The sequence below is a fragment of the Ochlerotatus camptorhynchus genome, unplaced genomic scaffold, assembly GCF_037179485.1.
Source record: "Ochlerotatus camptorhynchus isolate MF236.1 unplaced genomic scaffold, CSIRO-AGI_Acam_v1.1 ptg000246l, whole genome shotgun sequence".
Lineage (NCBI taxonomy): Eukaryota > Metazoa > Arthropoda > Insecta > Diptera > Culicidae > Ochlerotatus > Ochlerotatus camptorhynchus.
Window position 1 is genome coordinate 108563 of NW_027040736.1, and position 22567 is coordinate 131129.

Here is a 22567-nt window from a genome sequence, read left to right on the forward strand (position 1 = left end):
GCTCTGCTGGTTGGAGGAAGTAAATGTTTTAAATTTTCTCACATTAGCGATAGTGTGCACATTAATTTCCACAACGACCCTGGATCCAGGACCATGATAGCATAGAGAGGTTATTTGTTTTTTTGCAATGTTGTTTAGGTAATTTCTTTAAATTTTCACAAGATGCTTCTCAATATTTTTTCATGGAAGTTCCCCGGAGGTTTTTCCGACTTAAAACTTTCCTCCAGAAGAGCTTCTTTCTTTAAGGCGGCATACGACAGTATCGACCGCACAGAGCTATGGAAAATCATGGACGAGAACGGTTTTCCTGGGAAGCTGATCAGACTGATCAAAGCAACGCTGGACGGTGTGCAAAACTGCGTAAGGGTTTCGAGTGAACTATCCAGTTCATTCGAATCTCGCCGGGGACTGCGACAAGGTGACGGACTCCCATGCCTACTCTTCAACATCGCTCTAGAAGGTGTAATGCGATGGGGGTACGATTTTCACGAAATCCGGTCAATTTGTGTGCTTTGCGGACGACATGGACATTATCGCAAGAACATTTGGAACGGTGGCAGAACTATACACCCGCCTGAAACACGAAGCAGCAAAGGTCGGACTGGTGGTGAGTGCGTCAAAAACAAAGTACATGCTAGTAGGCGGAACCGAACATGACAGGATTCGTCTAGGAAGTAATGTCACAATAGACGGCGATACCTTCGATGTAGTGCAGGAATTCGTTCACATTAGATCTTTACTGACGGCTGACAACAATGTGAGTCGTGAAATACGAAGGCGCATCATCAGTGGAAGTCGTGCCTACTACGGGCTCCAGAAGAAACTACGAAAATTCACCCCCGCACCAAATGTACCATGTACAGAACGCTAATAAGACCGGTGTTCCTCTATGGAAACGAGACATGGACTATGCTCGAGGAGGACCTGCAAGCACTCGGAGTTTTCGAGCGACGTATGCTAAGGACGATCTTCGGCGGTGTGCAGGAGAACGGTGAGTGGTGGCGAAAAATGAACCACGAGCTCGCTGCACTCTACGGCGAACCCAGCATCCAGAAGGTGGCCAAAGCCGGAAGGATGCGGTGGGCAGGGCATGTTGCAAGAATGCCGGACAACAATCCTGCAAAGTTGGTGTTCACTACTGATCCGGTTGGCACAAGAAGGCGTGGAGCGCAGAGAGCACGATGGGCGGACCAGGTAGATCGTGATCTAGCGAGCATTGGGCATGACGGAGGATGGAGAGCGGCAGCCGCAAACCGAGTATTGTGACGTACTATTGTTGATTATGTCTTATCTTAAATGTGATGTTGTACAAATAAATGTATGTATTAGTTATAAAAGTTATCTTTACCTAAGAGGAAGAGGAGACAATTTGTTAAACGCGAACCACCGCCTGATTGGTCGGGCGAACGTATAGAAAGGCGAGAAATTTTACAACAGGTAATCTATTGACAAAAATAGAAATAGTTTTTGCACGGTCGTTTCAACGACAGGAGAAGAACGCGTTACAGACAAAAAAAAAGCCAGAGTTGTCTTCTCTTCCTCTTAGATCTTTACCATAGTATGCTGCTATCAGCAGGGGCATCCTACAGCTGTCAATCCCCTTACATTCACTTCGAATTCAACATGTCTTCGAATTTGACTCTTTTATGTCGTTTTCGTTTTTGCGGTGTAGCTATACCGGTGCTACACCACCGGACACCGAAAAAAATTAGGGTGTAGCTATCGGTTGCATCTTTGTTTACAAACAAATGATTATGAGCTGGAATGACTCGCGCTTATTGCTGCTTACACTACACCGGTCTAGTGTAGTAAAAACGAAAACGACATTATAATGGTCAAAAATCCCTCTGTTGTTGATCATCTGATTTTCGAGAAGATGTTTGTCAAAATTTATTCCTGGTCTGTCAGAAATAAATCTGGTACTATATCAGTTTAATTTGAAAATTTTCCATCTCTCAAATTTAAGTGAGACAATCTTTCATATATGGGTCATGCCAATTTTTATAATTGAATTGTTATTTGTGAGATATCGACGATGGAAGTCAAAAGTGACAGTTACGTTATATCGAGGTATACCTGTATTCCATCAACATGAAGATTTCAATGTGTGGCTCAGCAATAGCCCTCTGGTTATCAGTATTTTCCTATTGTGATGGTTGGGTTTGTTTTTTAAGTAATTCATATGATCTATGACAAATAGCTACTGCGTCAACACTTCGAACATAACATAACAGCGCATAGCAAAAATAAACCATGACTCTTGATAACAAAATCTGGTCTATGATTATGAGCAATGCCGAGAACAGTACCAATCATTCGAATTTAAATATTTAGCACGCAACAATCCCAATGATTCACCAATAAACTACGTGCTAACGAATTGATTCAACAATTGCATCCACAAACCGTTTACTCACCTTCGCCTCATCGGACCTGATCAGCTCTTCGTAAGCATCCAGGTGCAGCTCCGTCCTGCGTCGTATGTCGATATCGAACGATTCCGGCCGAAATTCGACCACCCCTACGACGTAGCTGTCATCATGATGGTCATCCCCGGAGGAATCGGCGACGGATCTACGGTGATGATGAAACTGCAAAGCAAACGTGAGCAGGTTAGCAAACACCGGGTTGATAACACAGTTTCGGAGTCTCACCTGTCGCGACGGTTTCACGGTCTGACTCAGTAGGAACAGCAACACCCCATACAGACAGACGGTTCCATTCATTATCTCGCGAGGCACAACGTTCTGTAACGGGATCCGTCGGCTCACTCAATCACTTCTGCGCATCTACCTACTATGCGAATGGTTCACTCGTTGCACTCGAATCGGAAGTGGAAATTTGATTCCCGAATTGTTTGCCCTCTCTGAAACGATCGAGCCCGGCGAAACTGCACATATTATTACATCGACGAATGGCGAGTAGTACTGCTCACTGCTGGCGCTCCCGAGTCCAAATTTGAACTTCATGTATGTTGAATGGTTGTTGGTCTTCTTGTTTTTTTTTTCTGTCTTCACATTTATATTTATATTACGTTATCATTTTTATTCAGCGTCTTTTTTCTTCCTTCACTCATTCTTATCTTTGCGTTGCTGCTTGCTTGTTCAGACACACATGTGATACATGTCTTTTGTGTTCCGCTTGCAAGCGAAAGCGTTTATGAATACTCTCTGCTCGGTTCCTATTACGGTTCACTTGTCGGTCGGACGATCGATGATTGGCTGGTTAACAATCTGGGAATTGAGCGAAAACAGAGCGAAAAATACGAGCGTTTAGTCGGGGTTGAATCATAACTCAATCAATTTGTCAGGTGGGAAGTATCGAGCGGTAATGGTTATCAGGTATTTTCAGGAAGGAAGTGATTCAGTAAATTCTGTAACTGAAATAGGTATTCTCGCACAACTCGAGAAAAGGGCCTATCATTGTTGATCGGTTCATCTGTATGATGATAAATTTAGCATGTTTTATTAGGTGACATATAGGGTGACGAAGGTCTTTGACAGGAGGTAGACCCTTTTCCAAGCATGCGATTTTTGCCGGGAAAATTAATCGAGAATGAAGCCAGAAGATGCTCTAAGACGTTTTCACCAATTGCAAGTAGGATGTAAACAATTTATGCTTAAACGTTTTGTGTTTGAAAGGGTCTCCTTACTAAAGTTATGCGATATAAGAATGAAACGGAATGTTTATCATCAGACAAATTGGGCGATAAACTTTCCGTTAAGAGGTCTGGTTTGAAGAAAATTTATGACTGAAAAAGTTGACAATGGTGCACTCAAGGGCCCCCAAATATATATCGTCCCGGGTATCGTTGAAGATCAACCAACGGAAGAAATTTCTGTTCACAGCCAATTGAGACAGCAATCTTCCGAAAAATATTTTGCAAATTCTCTTTTTCTTGATACGGAATTCCAGAGATAGATGCTGTTACAGCATCTAGTCGAAGTACTTTTCGGAACACTTCTCCCGTACAGCAACCAGCTGATTCTCGATTCTCGAAACATGACTATTTTGGCTTCGATCCGTTCAGTGGCGTTAGCATTTTGTACCACAAATCATCCAGGATCATAATTTCACCATCTCAAACATCTTTTAAGAAACCACTTTAACCTGTTTCTTACAGTGTGTCCATACAGTAGAACTGTTTTACAGATGATGAAGGTTCGATTTTGCTGCGAGCACTTTTGGTCTTATTCACTGCCGCCCATCCTTTGAGAAACTTCATCATAATCTATGTCCAAAATCTGGGCGCATTTTTGAAGGTATAGCGGAAATGTATGTAATGTCGGCCTAAGTGTCCCTTATTTGGGCCCATGCATAAATTCAGCAATCGACTAAATTTTCAATAGCAAACCAAAAATATCCATTAGTACCGTCCCAATGACGCGTTCATCTAGATACAATTGATAAATAGCAGATTTTTAGCGATGGGCCCAATCTTAGATCCATAGGCCAACATTAGAGCCATTTCCCCTATAAAGTCTGAAATAGCGAGAAATTTTTCAGATTCTCACGAAGAAGCTCTAGGGGCAATGTCATAGTCGTTAATAGGATGTTGAACTTGAGAAGGCCATGCCATAACTGACAATACATAAACTATCGGTAGTAAATGTCTTCACATGTCACACTTCTACATTTAAAATTATGCGGGTGGGGAAAGTGAACACCTATTTCAGATTTATAAAACTGATTATTTACAGAGGCCTTCTTAGAAGTCAATGACAATTCGTACAAAGTAAGAGACATAAGAGAACGTCATTTGCTTTCCGGAAACTCCCTTAAAGGTTGAGAAACTTCGCTAAAGTTTAAGAAATGTTTTAGAATATCAAAGTACTTCATACATCTTCAGAAACTTTATGGAACTTTAGAAAACTTCTTAGACTTTTAGGGACTGCGTAGAAGCTCTGGTAGCTTTCTAGAAGTGCAACAAATTATATAGGAAAAGCACAGCGAGCTTCTTAAAACTGCAATGAACTTCGTAGAAATGCAGTCAATTTTGTAGAACTACACTACCGATCATAAGTTTAAGGACACCCCCAAAAAACCATGCAAATATGTTTTGTTCAATGATCTCTCATTTTACGTTCAATTTTCGATCTCCAAAGGTTATTTGAATGGTATAGCATAATTGTTCTACTACTACTTTTATTTCAAAATTTGGCCAACCCAATTCTGAGAAAATCAGTCATGATACTTCAGAATAAATTTTGAAAAATATTGTAACTTTGGGTGAACTTTTAGCACACAAAATTTGAAAATTAGATTGAACAATTTGCCTACGAAGAAAAGTTCCATTCAATACCTTTCAAATGATCTAAAGTGAACGAAAATTGCACGTAACATGACAGAGATATGAACATAACAAATTTGTCATGTTTTTTTGGGGGTGTCCTTGAAGTTATGATCGGGAGTGTACATCAAACTTTGTAGAATTTTAAAAATTTGGAGAAGTTCATTGAAGTTTGGACATTTCTCTTGACCTTTATTGATCTTCTTAAAACTTCAGTAGCTTTGGGGATGTTCAAGAGAAATTAAAGAAATGCAAAGAAACTAATATAATTTTGGAGAGCTACAATATAATTCTGAAAAACTTCGTAGAAGTGAGAAACTTGTACAAATTAGAGGAACTTCGATGAAGTAAATGAAATTGTAGGAAACTTTATTAAAATTTCGGGACTTTCTTTTAACTTTAGGGCTTCTTTAAAGATACACTGATTGGCAAAATAAAGTGCCCACATTATAATTTTTTGAATTTTGCTCATTTATTTGGTTCAAATTAAAGTAAACACACTGTAGTCTTTTTTGATATCTATTTTTTTATATTGTTTAATTTTCACTTAGGCAATACTAAAAAAAATCGGTGACAAAAAAGTGCCCATTTCAAAAATCAACATGTTTTCGATAAGTTTCCATTGGAAAACCCCTCAACTGTTTATTTTTTGATATTTTGACATGTTTGAAGCAAACGACTCGACCTGATGCATTTGTACAATAGAGCTAATAAACTATAGAGGAAGAATAGCGCTGTCGTCGCTGTCGAAACATCTTTTCCTTACAGCTAATAGGGACACAACTGTCAAAGTGAGAAAAACTATGCAGTTTGACAGTTCTGTACCCGGTATTATTCAACATCGGAACAAAGGGAACACCAGCGCTATTCTTTCTCTATAGTATATTAGCTCTATTATTTGTACACGTAATCGCTTTTGATTCAGTTGAAAAACTACAAGGAACAGCCTTACGGGGTAGTACCCAATGGTGACGTAGGACTACGTGAACTTTTATAGTAAATCTTATTTGTTAACTGCAGCAGGAGCTTGTGTTTTGTGTAGGAATAGGAATTTGAGCGGGGTTCTCTCTGTTTGTACTCTTTAGTATGACGCGCTCGACAGAGATGGCCCACAGCGACTCACGAAGAGCTACTGATTCCGATCAATAGCGGTGCGGCTTCTTCCTTCTTCTATGGATGCTCAAGTGCGCAGCAGCTCGCTGCTTGCAGGCAGCCTTTCGTTGTGTACTGGAGAACAATGTTCAACGCCACGTGCCGAAAGCACTGCTGCTGATGCCGACGACCGGACACCACCACACACGGTGATTGGAACTGAATCCGATCAGCGGTTGAGGGCAGCCTTGATAGCTAGCTGCTTGCGGGGAGCCTTTCGTTGTGTTCTGGATTTTTTTTTTGTCTTAATTAGAGAGATTTGTAGCCGTTGGCTAGTTCATCTCTATGAGTTGTGTACTGGAGAACAGCACCACTTACCACGCGGTGGTTGAATGAACACCGTTTGGTGAGACCGGATGGAATTCAACTTTGAAATCTGTGTTAGGGAAATCGCTTTTCGCAGGCAATCGGTGATAGTTTTAACTAAACAGTTGCACATTCGTGAAATTTTCAATAGTGACATTTTGAAAAATGATAAAGTCTTAAAGTTTTATATAGGGGAATTTACGTATTCTCGTCAATCTAAGCAGCGTCCGCACTTCTATTAGCATTTTGTCAGCGTTACGCACATATATCACGTGTCTATTTGTTAACATTCATCTGCTGCTTGCTTCTCTATCCATTCCAATCGACAGAATTTTTCAAACCGGTTTGAAAGCGATTTTACAACGCTCCAAACTTCTCAGGTGAGTGTGACTATTGTCGGCAGCCTCTTTTTCTTCGGCAACCTTCCCATTAGAACTGCGTGTTAACCAGCTGTTCTATTATCGGCAACTCGAAATCAGCCCCATTTTGTAGTGCGTATACTTCATTTGAAGAAAAATCTGGCATAATAGGATTGCTCGGTCGTACAAATATAATCAGATTGAAGCTGAAAGACTAAAGAATCGTTTGAATACATTCAGGGAAGTGTGTTGATGGGAAAACATAGTGAAATTATCGTTTAAATTTTGATTGCCGAAAACAGTCAATGGGTGCCGAAGCCAACATTTACCCTATTTCTGATCGATTGGTGATAAAATTATTGAAATTGATTTAGGGACAGCTGAGTTATTAACGTTCAAAATCTTTCATAATTTTGTTACATGTTCCATTTTAGTTTTTTACAAAGTGTACCCCCATATAGAAATCACAGACGTAGTCCTACGTCAAAAAAATCGGAGAACGCATTCCCTTGTGTATCCGAAAATTGGTGGTTCGGGATGTGAAAAACGGTGTATCGCACCGAGCTGTCGCTAGGACGTACAGTATCAGCAAGGCAGCGGTAGGAAATATTCTTCTGAAACTAAAAACGTTCAGATCAGTGGTGGATCGCCCTGGCAGAAACACGAAGTGCAAAACGGATGCGAGAACGGACACCAAGATCATGTGCGAAGTCAAGAAGAACCCGAAGGTAATCGTCCGCGAGATACAGGAAACCCTTCAGCTATCAGTTTCCGGTCGAACTGTTCGTCGCCGTCTCCTAGCACAGGAGTTGAATAGCAAAGTTGCCGGGAAGCGCAAGGCAAACAAAGCCAAACGGCTTAAGTTTGCTAAAGAGCATGCTGATAAGCCCCTAGATATATGGAAAATGGTTCTCTGAATGGACGAATTAAAATTCGAGCTGTTTAACCGAAAACGGCAGGTACGTGTGTGGTGCAGACCGGGTGAGGACCTTCAGAGCCACCACATCCAAGGCACGGTGAAGCATGGTGGCAGATTCCTACATACATCAACATCCTGCGGGAAAATTTGGAGGTTTCGCTGATCCAGACGGGCCTTAAAGAGAAGTTCGTATTTCAGCAGGTCAACGACTCGAAGCATACTGCGTATTCAAACACAACAGATTGTACCAGCTGCACTATCATTTGATCTAGAAATGCCCTCTTTCTACGCTTTCTGGAATTCCAAATTATGTTTCAAAAAAACGGAAGAGAACAATGATGAAACGTTTACTAGAACAGCATAGCAAAAAATAAATTTTAATATTACATCCAAGAGGATGCACTCAAGGATGCACTTCAACCATTTCGAAAATCTCATGTAATTTTTATGGCCACAAAAAAAAAAACAAATGCAGTAAAAGCAGTGTAATGTCAGTTGAATGTCACAGATAATTTTGTCCTTTTTGGCAAGTGATATTACACCATATTTCGACACGATTGAAGTGTATCCACTTTGATGTGATATTAAAATCATTTTTTTGCTGTGTGGAGCAAACTCACCATGACAAGGGGTGTCCAACTCTGCCCATCCCAATCTGTGCCGAGTACTTTATCTGTGCCGAAAGCTAGGTCAAGCGTTGTGCCGAACGTGCCGAAGTGTGACAGTGAAGGCATCAGTCTCAGTAACCCATGAGTTTGGCAACCCTGCACTTATGACTTTTGATATTGTGTGTTTACAAGGAAGTGGCACTCGAAGAAGAAAGGTCACTGATAGCAAAAGCTGTCCATCCTGGAGAATCATCATCATCATAGAAGACAGTTCTGTACCGTGCGTCATTCTGGCAGACGTTTGCCGAAACCAAGTACCCAACCGGCAAGTGGAAGATGCATCTTGTCTGCATTATCATCATGCCACTCGGGCAATGCTACATGCTGAAAAACAGGAAGGACCTCAAATGCCCACTGGCGGTAGTAGTAGTAGCAGCAAGACCTGCAGTAGCTTCCCAGTGGTTAGTCGTGGTTAGGTACTAAATCCGGAAGGGTCAAACTACTTCGTCCATGGTTTAGAACTTTAAACACCCTCAGAAATAAACAGGCCACTCAGGAAACCACTGAGATTGGTCATTTACGGTAACAAAATAACTATTACTGTTCTTCTTTCTCATTATTCTCAAATTCTAACTCTTAATCCGTTTATCCACATGTTCCATGGAATAATTTTCAACATTATCAAAATGTTGGTCCAGGATCTCGATACTGGTTGCAGTCGTTTGACGACTACCTCCTTCTTGTATATGCTTGTTGTTCCTTCATATTTTTTATTCTTGGTCTTGCCGGAATCGTATATTAATCTCCCTGAAACTGCTGCCGGTTCTGATTGCGTTCAATAATACCGCGATTAGGATTGGCTCCGTTACGTTCGGTGTGGTTACCTTCACAATTCTGTTAGCGGTTTCTTCCTTAATATGTATTGCTATTGCCGTCGGTGATACTAACATCTGCGAAAGAGCGTAGAGCGACTGCAAACTGTTAATACGGGATCCACTGACTCCACCAGCCTCCACAGTCAACCAAATCCGAGTTCAGCCCAGCTGCGGGAGAAACATCTGCGATTGCAGATACATCTGAAGAATGGTAGGATCGTTCGGCACCAGGCTGTTGTTGACACCGTACATTAGCGTTGCAATGCTTCTTACCCATACAATTGACTCTCGGTCCGGATTCTATGGCCATCGAGTTAATACGTATGCTGGCCTATTTTGCGGGGCGTGGTGACTCTGACTAATTCGTTTGAACTTCCCTCAAACTATGGACATCTCTCAAAAGCCGTGTGAACTTTCTGTAGAAATTCATCTCCGAGAAGGCATAAGGGCAAGGAGAGTCTCGTCAATTATTAGGATCAATTTCGCTGGAAAACTGCACTGACAAAAAATTCCCTTTTCCCTCTTACTTTGAAGTAAACAAAGGAGTAAACCTTAGCAACGATTGGCAAAATGTCAACACAAAACAGTTTTAAATTATATTTGTGTCATAATGCTTCACCGTGTGCCATGACGTGCCGATCAGTGTGCCACGATGTGTTTCGGCACAGTGTCTGTACAGTTGATTACCCCTTGCACCATGATCAATGTCTAATGGTGCGGACCCACAAAATTCCGTAAAATGATGTATCGAGCTTCTGTAGATTTTGATATTACACACTATGAAAAAGGCATGTAAATATCGGTGCCCTGAGACCAACACATGCAAGCGGCCCATATAACATAAGAATCAGTTGAAAGAAAGGAGAGAGAAAACCAATTCAATCAAACGCACTTTTCGTCGAGCTGTGTATGTTTCGGTTTCGGAACATTTAATTTTACATGACATGTTTGTTTACGTACCATAATTTACGTCAAAGATGAATTACGTCTTGTGTAAAAATATTTATTTCTAAGTGTGTAGCTACAATTTTTGTCAAAATTCAAAACTGTATCTCTTATGTTTGATAAACTAAAGGTTATTGTTTTTCATATAATGTAAGGGAGGGTACTAATTGTTACAGATTTGAGTTATTAACAAAAGTTGTAGTTAATTTTAAAGCCTACAAAAGTTCAATACATAATTTTGCGGAATTCTGTTGATGAAAAAAAGCAAATGAATGCAAATTGTTTTCCATGCCCAGCGCCACCTTTGCACTCACTTAGACTCAGAAAGTCCTCTGGTTCTTTTTTCAAGACTTGTAACCAGTGATGTGTCTATCTGTCTAAGATTGTTGAGATTGTCGCGAATTTAATGTTTCGATTTAAATGTTATGAATGCCAGGAAAGGATTCAAATATTAGTGCCAAAACCGCCCACCACCCACTGGACAGCACGCAACCACTCTACGAAGTTCCACTACTCACAGCCAGATGCCGCTGACAGCAGGATTGGGAGGCCATCGGGAGGTGGTGTAAAGGGGGCCATGATGGGGCGAAATTAGGTTGATATGAAAAAAAAAAAATGCCAAAATTGCGTCAGTTTTACTGTAGGGATATAGACTACTAGGTACTCTGTATTGTGTTTCAGTTTGAATAATTATAATCCGGCTTTGCTAGTTTTAGTTGGCTTTTATTTTACCACGGCTGCGAGATTATGATTTTCACTCCACCGGGCACATGCTTGTTCTGAAGACACTGATAGTGACGATTGCTGAAGACGCGGCAAATGGAAACTGGGTGCTGGTGAGAGGGCAGCATCGATGAACGCAAGCGGGAATAGTTTTTGGACACCTTAAACCATGTATCCACGTTGTCCCGGTTCACTGGGAACTCTTCCAGCGATTTCTACAGCAGCAGCTTGCCCTGTGACTTTATATTTAAAATGCAATCAGATGCGTTTCGATATTCTTTTTGCCACGGTCAAACAGCAGTCGCAGGGACTCGTCTTGGATAGGATTTCATTGCTTGTTGTGTTGTTTCTTCGCCTTCAAAACAAAGCATTTGAACTGTCAGATTAACCGGGTTGCCAAGAACGCCACTATTCACAAGCAAACACAGTCAGTTTGATGACTGACACTCTCGGCACAGCTGTGGCACTCTGAGAAAAAAAGTAGCCATAAAATAAGTGTGTAGAGTGACCACCCCGTGGTGTAACCCTAACTTTCGTTTGGTGAGTGGTTAAGCGATACTGATTTTTAGTAAAACAGTTTATTTTTATTTTTGAGCGGGTTTTTTTTTTAAAGGTTTGTTTTTGTAATAATTCTATAATTACAGTGCTGATATGAAGTTGAATAGGAATAAGTTCATGTTTTAAGAATTGTGAAATATTTGTATAGTAAATCATATTTCAAAACTCCTTCTCCCTCGAGATGACCTCGAGTATACGGTTCAATTACTGTAACTTGTAACTACTGTTTTGAGTTTAGTTAGTTAAAAATAATCCTGTTCTTATCTATTTGTTATTTAAACATTCTGTTGTTTGTGAGCAACTTTAAACTGAATATCCTTAGCAGAAATTCGTACTAAATTTTCCAGAAAAATAGCAGAAATTTCGTGCAAAGTTAGATGAGATAATGGAACAAATTAATATAAGCAAAGCCTGATCTAGATAATCGTAGTTGATCTAGATCGAAACAATTTATATGAATGCTAAAGTATCGGAAGGTCTTCAATCATAATACGGGCAGTAGAGAGCTAATGATCATCTTAAAACTAGTTCACTTCCTTCATGTGAGACTGCTGTACAATCTTTGCGTAGGCATACAAATTAAACCACAATTTACTCAGCCCTTCTTCTATTGCCAACCATGTCTGCGAGAAAATCGAATAATCATTTCTCTTGCAGACTTTTCCACCATTTTTTTTACCTTGCTTTCCAAATTGGCATAGAAATCTCAATCAATACCTGCAACGTTTTTACCCTTCTTACAAAGAAGGGTATATATATCACTTGAAAAACCGACTATCGATCCGAGGCCCGGAGGGCCGAATGTCATATACCATTCGACTCAGCTCGACGAGATCGGAACATGTCTGTGTGTGTGTGTGTGTACGTGTGAATGTGTGTATGTGTGTGTGTATGTAACGAAATGAATGCGCTCACGTTTCTCAGCAACCGCTCAACCGATTTGGACAAACTCGGGGCCAAATGATAGGTCTTGGGGTCCGATTGAACGCTATTGAACGGTTTTGGAATCGGTGAACCGGTTCCGGAGATATGGCCGGAATAAGATCCGGTGAATATGGGCCTTCACGCTGGATTTAACGGAAAACGTATTAAAACCATCATGCGACACATCAAATTACTACAGAATTCAAAAATAAGATCAATGCAAGTCGTGTTAAGTGTTCCAGACCACATAAGACACACTTGGACATGTTCCGGGTACCCCGGGTACCCCGGGGAAGTTGCTTGAATATGAATTGAATTAAAACCCATTAAATCGCATTAAAATACGATGATAAGGTGATTGGTAGCCTCACCAAATAGACTACACCCGGATATATTCCGGGTACCCCCAGGCAGTGGTGTAGCGTCACTGGATGACACGGGGGTGAGGGGCTTGGTCACTGATAATGACAATAAAATAAATAAACTTGAATAAGTAAGAAGGGTCTGATCACACCATAGGTGGATAAATTGGGGTTTTTTTTTGGATTGGATGGAACTAGGTGTAGGTAATTCAATTAACTCTCAGAGTTTCCATGAAACAATATTGCCTAACTGGCAGAATTCTGGGCACGATTCAAGCACCCGACGATCACCTTAACCGCGACGATCATAAAGTTATGTTTTTACACCTTCCGCAACACTAGCACTCACATTATGCGTGCGTGAGGTACTTCCGAAAATCGCATTGAGCGGTTTTATGATGAGTGTCTGTTTATGTATGAAGGGTTTGATTGTTGTCGTTTTGTTTTTGGTGGGTGTAATTAGCGGTTGTTGTGTTTTACGACTTATTTTTATTGGTACCTTTTTATGGAAATGCTGATGGCACATGCCCATTCATTGAATGTACTCGGACAGCTCATAAAAGAATAAACGATTCACTTTATCTTTGTTCTAATAATTGCACACTCAAATAAAAAAAAAATCCTGAATGAATTTCTATAAATGTTCAGTACAATTATTTTGATTTGAACAATTGGGTTCTTTGTTTGAAATCTGGATTCAAAAAACCGAGATGAAAGTCTATGGGATCGATGATAATATCGTTGTGTTCAGAAAACGCAGCTCTTTCAAATGATATATGGTAACAGATATATTTTTCAAAATTAATGAACCCAATTCAAGGTATCAAAATTGGACAACAATAAGAATAACTCTTCCCAGCCTCATCCGTCATTGGAAAATTCGCAGAATAAAAAAAAACAATGAATCATTGCACATTGCGATCCAAGAAAAGACGCAGGAATATAGATCTATTTTTGCATTCTTGTTATAATTTTCATCCTTCAACCATCTACCGTTTGCTCGTCAACTGCAGCATGGTCAGTGACGCGCGCGCGTGTTTGCTTTGTTCTTTACGTCACCATCATTGTTCTGTTGTCCACTGTTGTTGTTGTTGTTGTTGTTGTTTTCTTTTCAGTTTTGCAATGCATCATTTTCCATCATCCATTTTGCGTACATTTTAACCGTCAAATGCAATTTGCCTGTGCAGCTTGCATTACTACTTGTTCGCTGATGAAATTCGCTATTAACTTCAACCACATCCATACGTACCAATGACTACGCATGCGGTTATGCGAAAATAACAAAGAAATATACAGATGCTATTTCAGATAAATACCGCTCCGGGGGGAAAGTATCCTTGGCGAGGCAGTGTTCTCATTACTCGAGGGTTGTAGAAAGTATGAATACATCCCTTTCTCATACGAGTAAGAGATTGTTTCAATTATCAAGGTAGTAGTGGAAATCTTCCACTTAATACCATCACCGAAATGATGGAAATTCCACATCGAACTCCTAATTGCGTGGACAATTTTGTACTACCTATACTAAAAATTGAATAAATATTAGCCTCTCTCGAATCACCGCGTACAAATCGATCGATATCTAAAAAAAAACCATAAATTAACGCTTCTTCGCCTTTGCCTTCGCCACGATCGTTCTTCCATGTCACCTAGTAGGTATTTGTAGGTGGCGATCTACGATATGCCAACGATCAACAACCGTCTGGCCTGAGGAGAAAATCGACACACTGTAACTTTCTTGTTCCGCCCCATGCACCCGCGGCCACCCAACCCGTCAAACATTAATATGCAATCAGCTCGACTTGGCATGACTTCTTTCCCCGCACAGTTGCTAGTAGCCATTGCCACCATCAGCTCGCTACCACACTAACTGCTGCGCCAGCGATCACCAAGGTCGCTCGAAATAATTACCGACGACCATCGTGGTCGTCGTCGCTCGCTGCTCGCTCACTTGGTTGCTGGGTGGATCGTTGAACTACACCTCTCTACACACCTGGGTAGCACCGACACCGCCCCGCGCCAGACGATCACAAAGTCTTCGTCACACGCGACTTCGCAGATTGGCACCCACCGTAAGATTATGCACTTACGCTTCTTCTTCATCTATCTTCACAAAAACACACACACAGATCGCGCATCCCGAGGGAGGGTTGGGAGGTGCGGGGTTGTTGTTTACGTCGCGAATTACACAAGTTCACGTCAGTTGAGAACAACGTCCAACTTTCCTATACGATCCCGGATTCACCAGACTGTTCTAATCGCGCGCATATCACTGCCAGTACTGAGTAATAGTTCCGTTCGGTTGTTCCGATTTCTTCGGCAACCGATCGAGCATAACCATAACTCGATATACCGGCTGTTCGCTGTTTCGGTTTCTCGCTACTTACTTTGTAGGATCGGCAGGTAATGCCCCGTCTGTCCGTATGCTCTGACCTGCTCTTATTGCCGTTGGTATGGTTCTTTCTCCAGCCACGCCACGCGGCCTATTGATAAGTGATTAAACGTATTGGAATGTTATTTCCGTCTCTCCCGATTCCCATATGTTTGAGGTCGGACGGTATATAGCTGCTATACATACGTAGGTACCTACGTACGTACCTACGAATGAACGAAGAGCGGTGTGTATATTTGGCGGTGGTGTCACTTTGGGTGGGGTGGTTCCATTTCTGGAGGTTTGTTTTTGTACGGAAGCATCTTGGATTTAGGTTTTCTCGAGCTATTCAATATTTGAAGTTTCTTATGAAATAATTGAAATCTTACACACACACACAATAATCGAATTATTATTTAACGGTTTAATAAATAGTATACTGCGCATTGCGTACACTATAATTGCGGTTACAACTGCGGAAGCGCTAATAAAAGTGCGCGTTTACGTTAAATCGTTTTTGGTATCTTCGGCCCACTTATTACTTGGCTCATAACAAAAAAGTACGGACAAGACACCAAGACGGTACAACGTCAAAGCGCACTTTTATTAGCGATTCCACACTCTTGAGGATTGGTCGATTTAAATTAATATATCTCTAAAAATTATTGCATGAATCCTAATGTTTGCCTACCATTCTAAATAGAGTTCAGGGCTTTCATTTGTCATTTTTATAATTTTTGGTGACCATATTGAAATTAGCCGCCATTTTGAATTTTTTTCGAAGAAATTAGTATTTCTTAAGCTTACCTCCCATCCCACCAATAAAATCTACACGGTAAAAATACTCAAAATTAAGTTTAAAAAAAACTAAATGTTGAGTTCTATCATTTGAGGTCCGCCGATGAGTGAATCAGAAAAGTGCAGGGTGTCGACTCAAAGTCGAAAATAAAATTCCCTGACTTTCCCTGACTTTCCAGTCGGTTTTCAGAAAAATTCCAGTCCACAAAACTTCGTTATTTTAACCTAAGAAGCTACAACGTGATGTGCTTTATTATACCGTAGCTTAAATTAAGGTTAGTTTAAAATGAGCAGCAGGGTAAGCTTTCGAAAATATCAAGAATAGCATACTCATGGCACTTACAACAGAACTTGATACTAATACAATTTTTACAGACCATATGACCGATACTTACGAAGGATGTGAATAGACCTAGGGCTATAAATACATATTATAATATAATAATGAATAACTACTGCTCACAACTAGGCTCCCTATTCATTACTAAGTAAGGGGTACCACAAAAGATCAAATAATGGACGCAGTGGTTCAACTCCCCCCAACCAAAAAAGTAATAATAGGAATATTTAATCAATGTCACCAAGCTCTCAATTTGTGTTCATAATTTCACAGCCAAATAAAAATCAACCCGTAGACGATCCTTTCTCTTTACATATAAATTATTGTAAAATAACAGAGCAGTGATTATTCTTGCTTTTGCAACCGAACCTGAGGATGCACTGCTCATGCATTAGTCAGTTTCGTACTTTCTGGAACTCCATATGTCAACCGCAGACATGGTAAAATAATTTAAGTTTAATTATCATTAACATTTTATTCTCTCAGTGAGTTCACATTACAACGAGAAATTGCAAGTTTAATATGTGTTTATTTTCGGATTACGTATAAAAATATTTATCATTTGAGCAGAACAATTTTTTCCTGCAAACGACGATCCTTGTCTACTTGGAAAGCGAATGCGATTTTTCGAACTCACTGAATAAGTTCATTCAAAATTTGTAAGTTTTGGAACCCGCTTGCATGAGTAACACCATCATAGATCCGACGTTGCGCTACGACTGAAGGCCCAAACGCAATGTGGGCGGAAGCGGAACGGAAACGCTGTCCCAAATGACATCAAGATGCCTAACCGCACTCGATTTGATTCTAACTAGTTTTCAATCCGACTAATAGGCTTACTCAGATCGGGCTTTTCCGCTACCACTGCCGTTCCGCTGTCATTGCGCTTGGGCCTTGACTCTTCCCGCATGTTTTCAAAGATATTCTGCATTTTCCGAAAAACCTCTCTCTGCATTGGCGTTGCCATGCGATAAGCAGCAAATCATTTTCACAACCAACAATAGTTCTGATTACGCCGACCAATAACCTGTGCCAAAAAACGTCCAGTCGTTCCGTTTTTGCGATCATATTGATCAAATGTGCATTTACCTGTGCAATATTGTTATTATTATTTATTATTGGTCGGATACCACGTTGAATTGACGAACCATGGCGACAAGAGAGCTGTTAGCTGCATGATTGGTATTGTGCGCTTCCTCGTGTAGCAAAGCTCTCGGATGGAGTGTACGGACAGGTGCATATACATTAATCTTAGCCAGTAACTCCGGCACATCATATTCAGCAAGCAAAACTTTGGCAACGAAGACAGCCTGCGATGCGTTTCTCCGCTCACCAAGAATATCCAAGCCCAGCAAACGACAGCGATCAGCATACGGTGGTAGATTAAGCGGGTCGCTCCAAGGAAGATGGCGCAATGCGTATCTGACGAATCTACGTTGGACTCGAAGCTGTGCAATCCATACTGCCTGGTAGGGACTCCAGACAACACACGCAAACTCAAGCAATGAGCGCACCAATGAGCAGTAAAGAGCTTTAAAACACAAAGGATCCCATAAAATTGCGCACACACGAAACATAAAAGATCTCCAGAAGCTTTTGTAATTCTAAGTAATCAGCTTGGTTGCGAACAGCAATGTAAATTTTCATGTCATCAGTAAAAAACAATTTACCTCCGCTAGGCAGGATAAACGTTGCAACGTTCACAAATAGAGAGAAGAGCAGTTGTCCCAGTATGCTTCCCTGTGGAACTCCGGAACTGTTCGAGAAGCAGTAAGATGAGTAGTTTCCGATGCAGGCAGTAACTTGCCGTTGTACGAGGTACGATCTCAGCCAACTGCAGAAGGGAGCAGAACATCCAATTTTGTCCAGTTTTGCTAGTAGAATGACGTGCACAACTTTATCAAACGCAGCTTTAAGATCTGAGTAGATGGCATCCACTTGGAGTTTCTTAGATACATTTTCCATGCAGAGAGACGTAAAGCTGACGAGATTCGTTTCGACGAAGCGGCCAGGAAAGAAGCCATGTTGGCAGGTGCTAATGTAGTTTTTGCAGGAACCAAACAATCTCTCATTGACCAGCGAGTCGAACACTTTCGATTCGACCCCGAGCGAGGTAATCCCACGGTAGTTTTCCACATTGCATTTGTCTCCTTTCTTGAAAACTTGGAACATAGTAGAGCATTTCCAAAGGGTGGGAAACTTACGCTGATGGAGCGATAGATTAAAAAGCAGGGTCATCATTGCATCATTGTGGCTAAGATATCACAGCATTTTTTCAGCACAGCAGATTGCATAATGCTCGGTCCGGGTGAAAAAGAAGATTTAGTTTTCCTTATCGCAGAGAGAACCATTTCAACATCCACAGTAAAAACATCCATGTTTACGACATTTGTTGGTACATCGCGGACTGCTAGATTGATTTCAACTTGCGATGGTGAGTCGTTCGAGAAAACGCTCGAGAAGTGCCTTGCAAAAAGCCTGCATTTATCCTCAGTTGTCAATGCTACGTCGTTGCCCAGAAACACCTTCGACGGGAGACCATTTTCCTTTCCTTTAGTATTTACGAACGACCAGAATCATTGCTTCGCAGATTGCGTTCAGTGAGAATTACATACCACTGGTAGAGAAGCTTGTTGTAGCGGCGATAGTTGTTACTGGCAATTGAAAAATTCCGTTTGGTCAAGAAGCAGAAATACAGTCGCGCAGAAAGCAATTATAGCGATCGACAGCTATGTCGACCTCCAGGTCATTCAACACGTTCCAGTCTATCTCGGACTAGGAACGTCGCAGCAAACGTAAATCAGTCTTCCGGAAGTTGAGACGATAGACAATCGAAGTTTCATCAAAGTGAAGTTGAGATCTATTTGCGATAGAAATATCCAAAGCAGGATGAAAATTGTCAAGAGGAACGATGACATCAGGCGCCTCAGTAACGGTACAGTCAAGAAGTGAATTTTCACTAACGAACACCAAGTCTAGGAAATGAGACTGAAAGTTGGGAACTAGATTTATCTGCCTCAATCCATGAAAACCAGTACCGTCCACAAGCAAGCGGCTGGCCGGAGTAGTAACAGATGCTATTGGATCTGGATATGCAAATCCCTGACCTGAGTGCGACCAGATAAGCCCAGGTTGATTGAAATCACCGAGCATAAGAATCATGTCCAAATGTAAAGCCATAGAAGAAACAAATTCTACAGCATCCATATGAAGTTGCATTATACTACAGTCAAGACGTCGTTCAGGGGGAATGTACACCGTTCAGATGGTCAATATTAATGAACCTTTCCATAACGCCTCTAACCATTTGAGACATCGCGTTGCACAAAAAAGGCACCATAGGGTTGTCCATCTGAAATTCGCATTGAAATGGCTCAACTTCGACAGCAACTGATTTAAAGAAAGCTAGCTTAATACCACGTTCAGACTACAGAGTTATAACATATTATAACGGTTGTCAAATAATTGCAACACAGAAACCACCATCAAGATAGTGCTATAACATGTTATAAATCTGTAGTCTGAACGTACTGTTAGCCATCAGCAGCGAGACATTCAAACAGTTTTTAACATCTTGGTAGGAAGCTGACGTTGGTTCAATTTTGTCTTTCTCGACGCCGTGAATAAATTTTCGTATTTGCGGAGTAATTTTGATTGCCCTCTGAACAGCAGCACTATTTTCCAACCATCGGTGACCGCAAAACTTTAGCGGGAATATGGTAGATCCAGAATACATCGTGATAAACGCTCGTCTTGCTGGTACATCTTTGAAGATATTGTAGATACCACGCAAATATTTGACAACATCCCAACTGATACTGTGAGCACTATCCTTGAATGTATTATGCAAAATATACAGCCCACAGCTTCCCAGATCTATCAGCTTCTCGCCACCTTTTTGTACCTCTAGCTTCAATTTACATTGGGCCCATCCATGGACACTTGCAGCAACTTGTTCGAAGAGATACCGGCAAGGGAGTCCATAAACGCAGCGAGTAGATCTGATGCCCGGGATCTTCCCAAAAACTTTCACGTCATGCACTGATAAAATTTCAAAGATTGTTTTATGTGTCCCACACATGATTTTTTGCAATGTGATCAACATTATTTTTTTCCCTGACCTACATTAAAATTCCCTGACATTCCCTGACTTTCCAGATCATAAATAGAATTCCCTGACATTCCCTGACTTTCCAGGTTTTTCCAGGTAGTCGACACTCTGAAGTGGCATTGATTCAAATTTACTCATCTATTGAGTAAACATTACGCTCAAAACATAAAATTTTTCATAATCGATTGATATAGTACTCTCCGTATTTGTTTAAAAGTACCATATTTGTAAATTGAATTGCATAAAATAATCAACGAAGAATAGCTTGAATATTCATCAATCATAGGAAGAAAATCATAGCAACCTGGGCTGCAGTTGATGCTGTCATTTTTGTGTGCTCCATCGCCTCCGTTCGTAATCCATTAGTCCTCGCTTTATACTTCGTTATTGTTTGGTACATAGGGACAAGAAAAGTTGTAACGAAAACCGGTTTCGATGCTGGTAAATTGTGAGTGGTTTTAGTTCCATTGTTTAAAGCTTAATTTGTATCTTCTACAGCAGGTTTTCATCGACTATGAGCTCCCAAAAAAAGCCAAACCTGGTATAGTCAAATCCAACCAACCACCGGCCACCCGTGGCGCTGTTGTCGTAGCGGTGATAAAAATGTAAAACATCTGTCAAACGTGACTCATATAAGGATTTTCGCTTTTTAAATTGGATATTTGCCTTGTGTTGTACGTTTTTAGTGATCAAAAAGCTTGTAAATTGTAGCATAAGAAGCCTTCTTCAAAATGGCAAATGACTTCAATGATATCAGTGGTTGCAATCAGGAAACTAGTTTATTTTTTTGAAACGTTAAGCTCCACCGCTTAACATTGGAGAAAGGTTACCACTGTTTACAGGGACAGAGCGAATAAGTATAAAATAAGTTGCAAAGTTTGTTGTCGTGGGGTAATTTGAGATTAATTTCAAGTGGCCGCTCCCCGAGATGGGAATGTTGCCGCACAAACCCATTCTACTGGTGTAGCCCAGGCACACAATATGCTGGGTCTCTAAAACCGCTAGTCCTTCCCGTATAGGTCGCATGGAGTCCCAACATAATCCAGTATATCCAGCAGACATGGACGTCAATTTCGGCATGGGAATCTGCAGTCATACACAACATAAACTAAATAATATCGGTGCACCAAAAAACGCATTTTCATTAACTTTCAATCACAGTGCAAGGAAAATTTACATTATATTGCATTATTCGACAAATTTCCTACGTGTATAAAAATGATCGTATTTCACTACTACTATTTGAACTTTTTTTTTTCAATAATTTATCATTCAAACTTTGGAATTTGAACCGGCTGGCATAAATTTATCACCATCGACTGGTACTTATCACCATCGACTGGTACTATTTCCCGCCACTAGTGACGCATAAATTTCTCTTGGATTCTACTACACAGATGGTGATTTTGCTGCGGACGAGTTGTTTTGAGTGGACGAGTGGTTGTGAAAGTGATTAGATTATAGGAGAATAACGCTTTGTAATATAGGATATAAAATTTATACAAGATGGCTGGTAAACAGATTACGTAAGTACGCAGGAAATCCAGGATATCACCAGGCAGCTTTCACACAGAACAGATCAACGGATGACCAAATGTATTTTGCGAGGAGATATTTGGAGGAAAATTGAAACTGCGGGAACACAATTATAGTAGCATCGGTAGATATTAAGAAAGCGTTCGATTTTGTTGAAATAGCTTCGGTGAGTAGTACTTTTACTGAAGAATTGAACAGTTTGTAGTAGTATGCTAAACGTTCGCTAACTGCAATACTTTCAACTGGAATTTCGTTTTAACTAAAAATCCGGTAATTGCAACAATATTTACTTACCGGTCACTAATCTGTTAAATTGGTGAAATTTGAAATGACCAATGTAAACATGGCTGAACATTGATACATTTTAATTGCAGTTGACAGATGTTTTGA

The 22567-nt window shown here is 40.7% G+C and overlaps 1 protein-coding gene across 2 annotated transcripts in view; it reads right to left on the reverse strand.

Annotated features, from left to right (window-relative positions):
• Positions 1–22567, reverse strand: part of LOC135704693 (vanin-like protein 2) — a 40461-nt gene that overhangs the window by 1902 nt on the left and 15992 nt on the right. Inside the window, exons 1-3 of one of the 2 annotated variants that reach the window (XM_065226171.1) lie at positions 15409–15472; positions 2655–3233; positions 2418–2591 (exon numbers count right to left, since the gene is read on the reverse strand). In XM_065226171.1, the coding sequence (XP_065082243.1) occupies positions 2418–2591; positions 2655–2726 (246 nt within the window). In that variant the 5' untranslated portion in view covers positions 2727–3233; positions 15409–15472. Of the gene's footprint in view, positions 1–2417; positions 2592–2654; positions 3234–15408; positions 15473–22567 lie in introns of those variants that run through there. The other variant, XM_065226170.1, reaches the window with a different exon arrangement.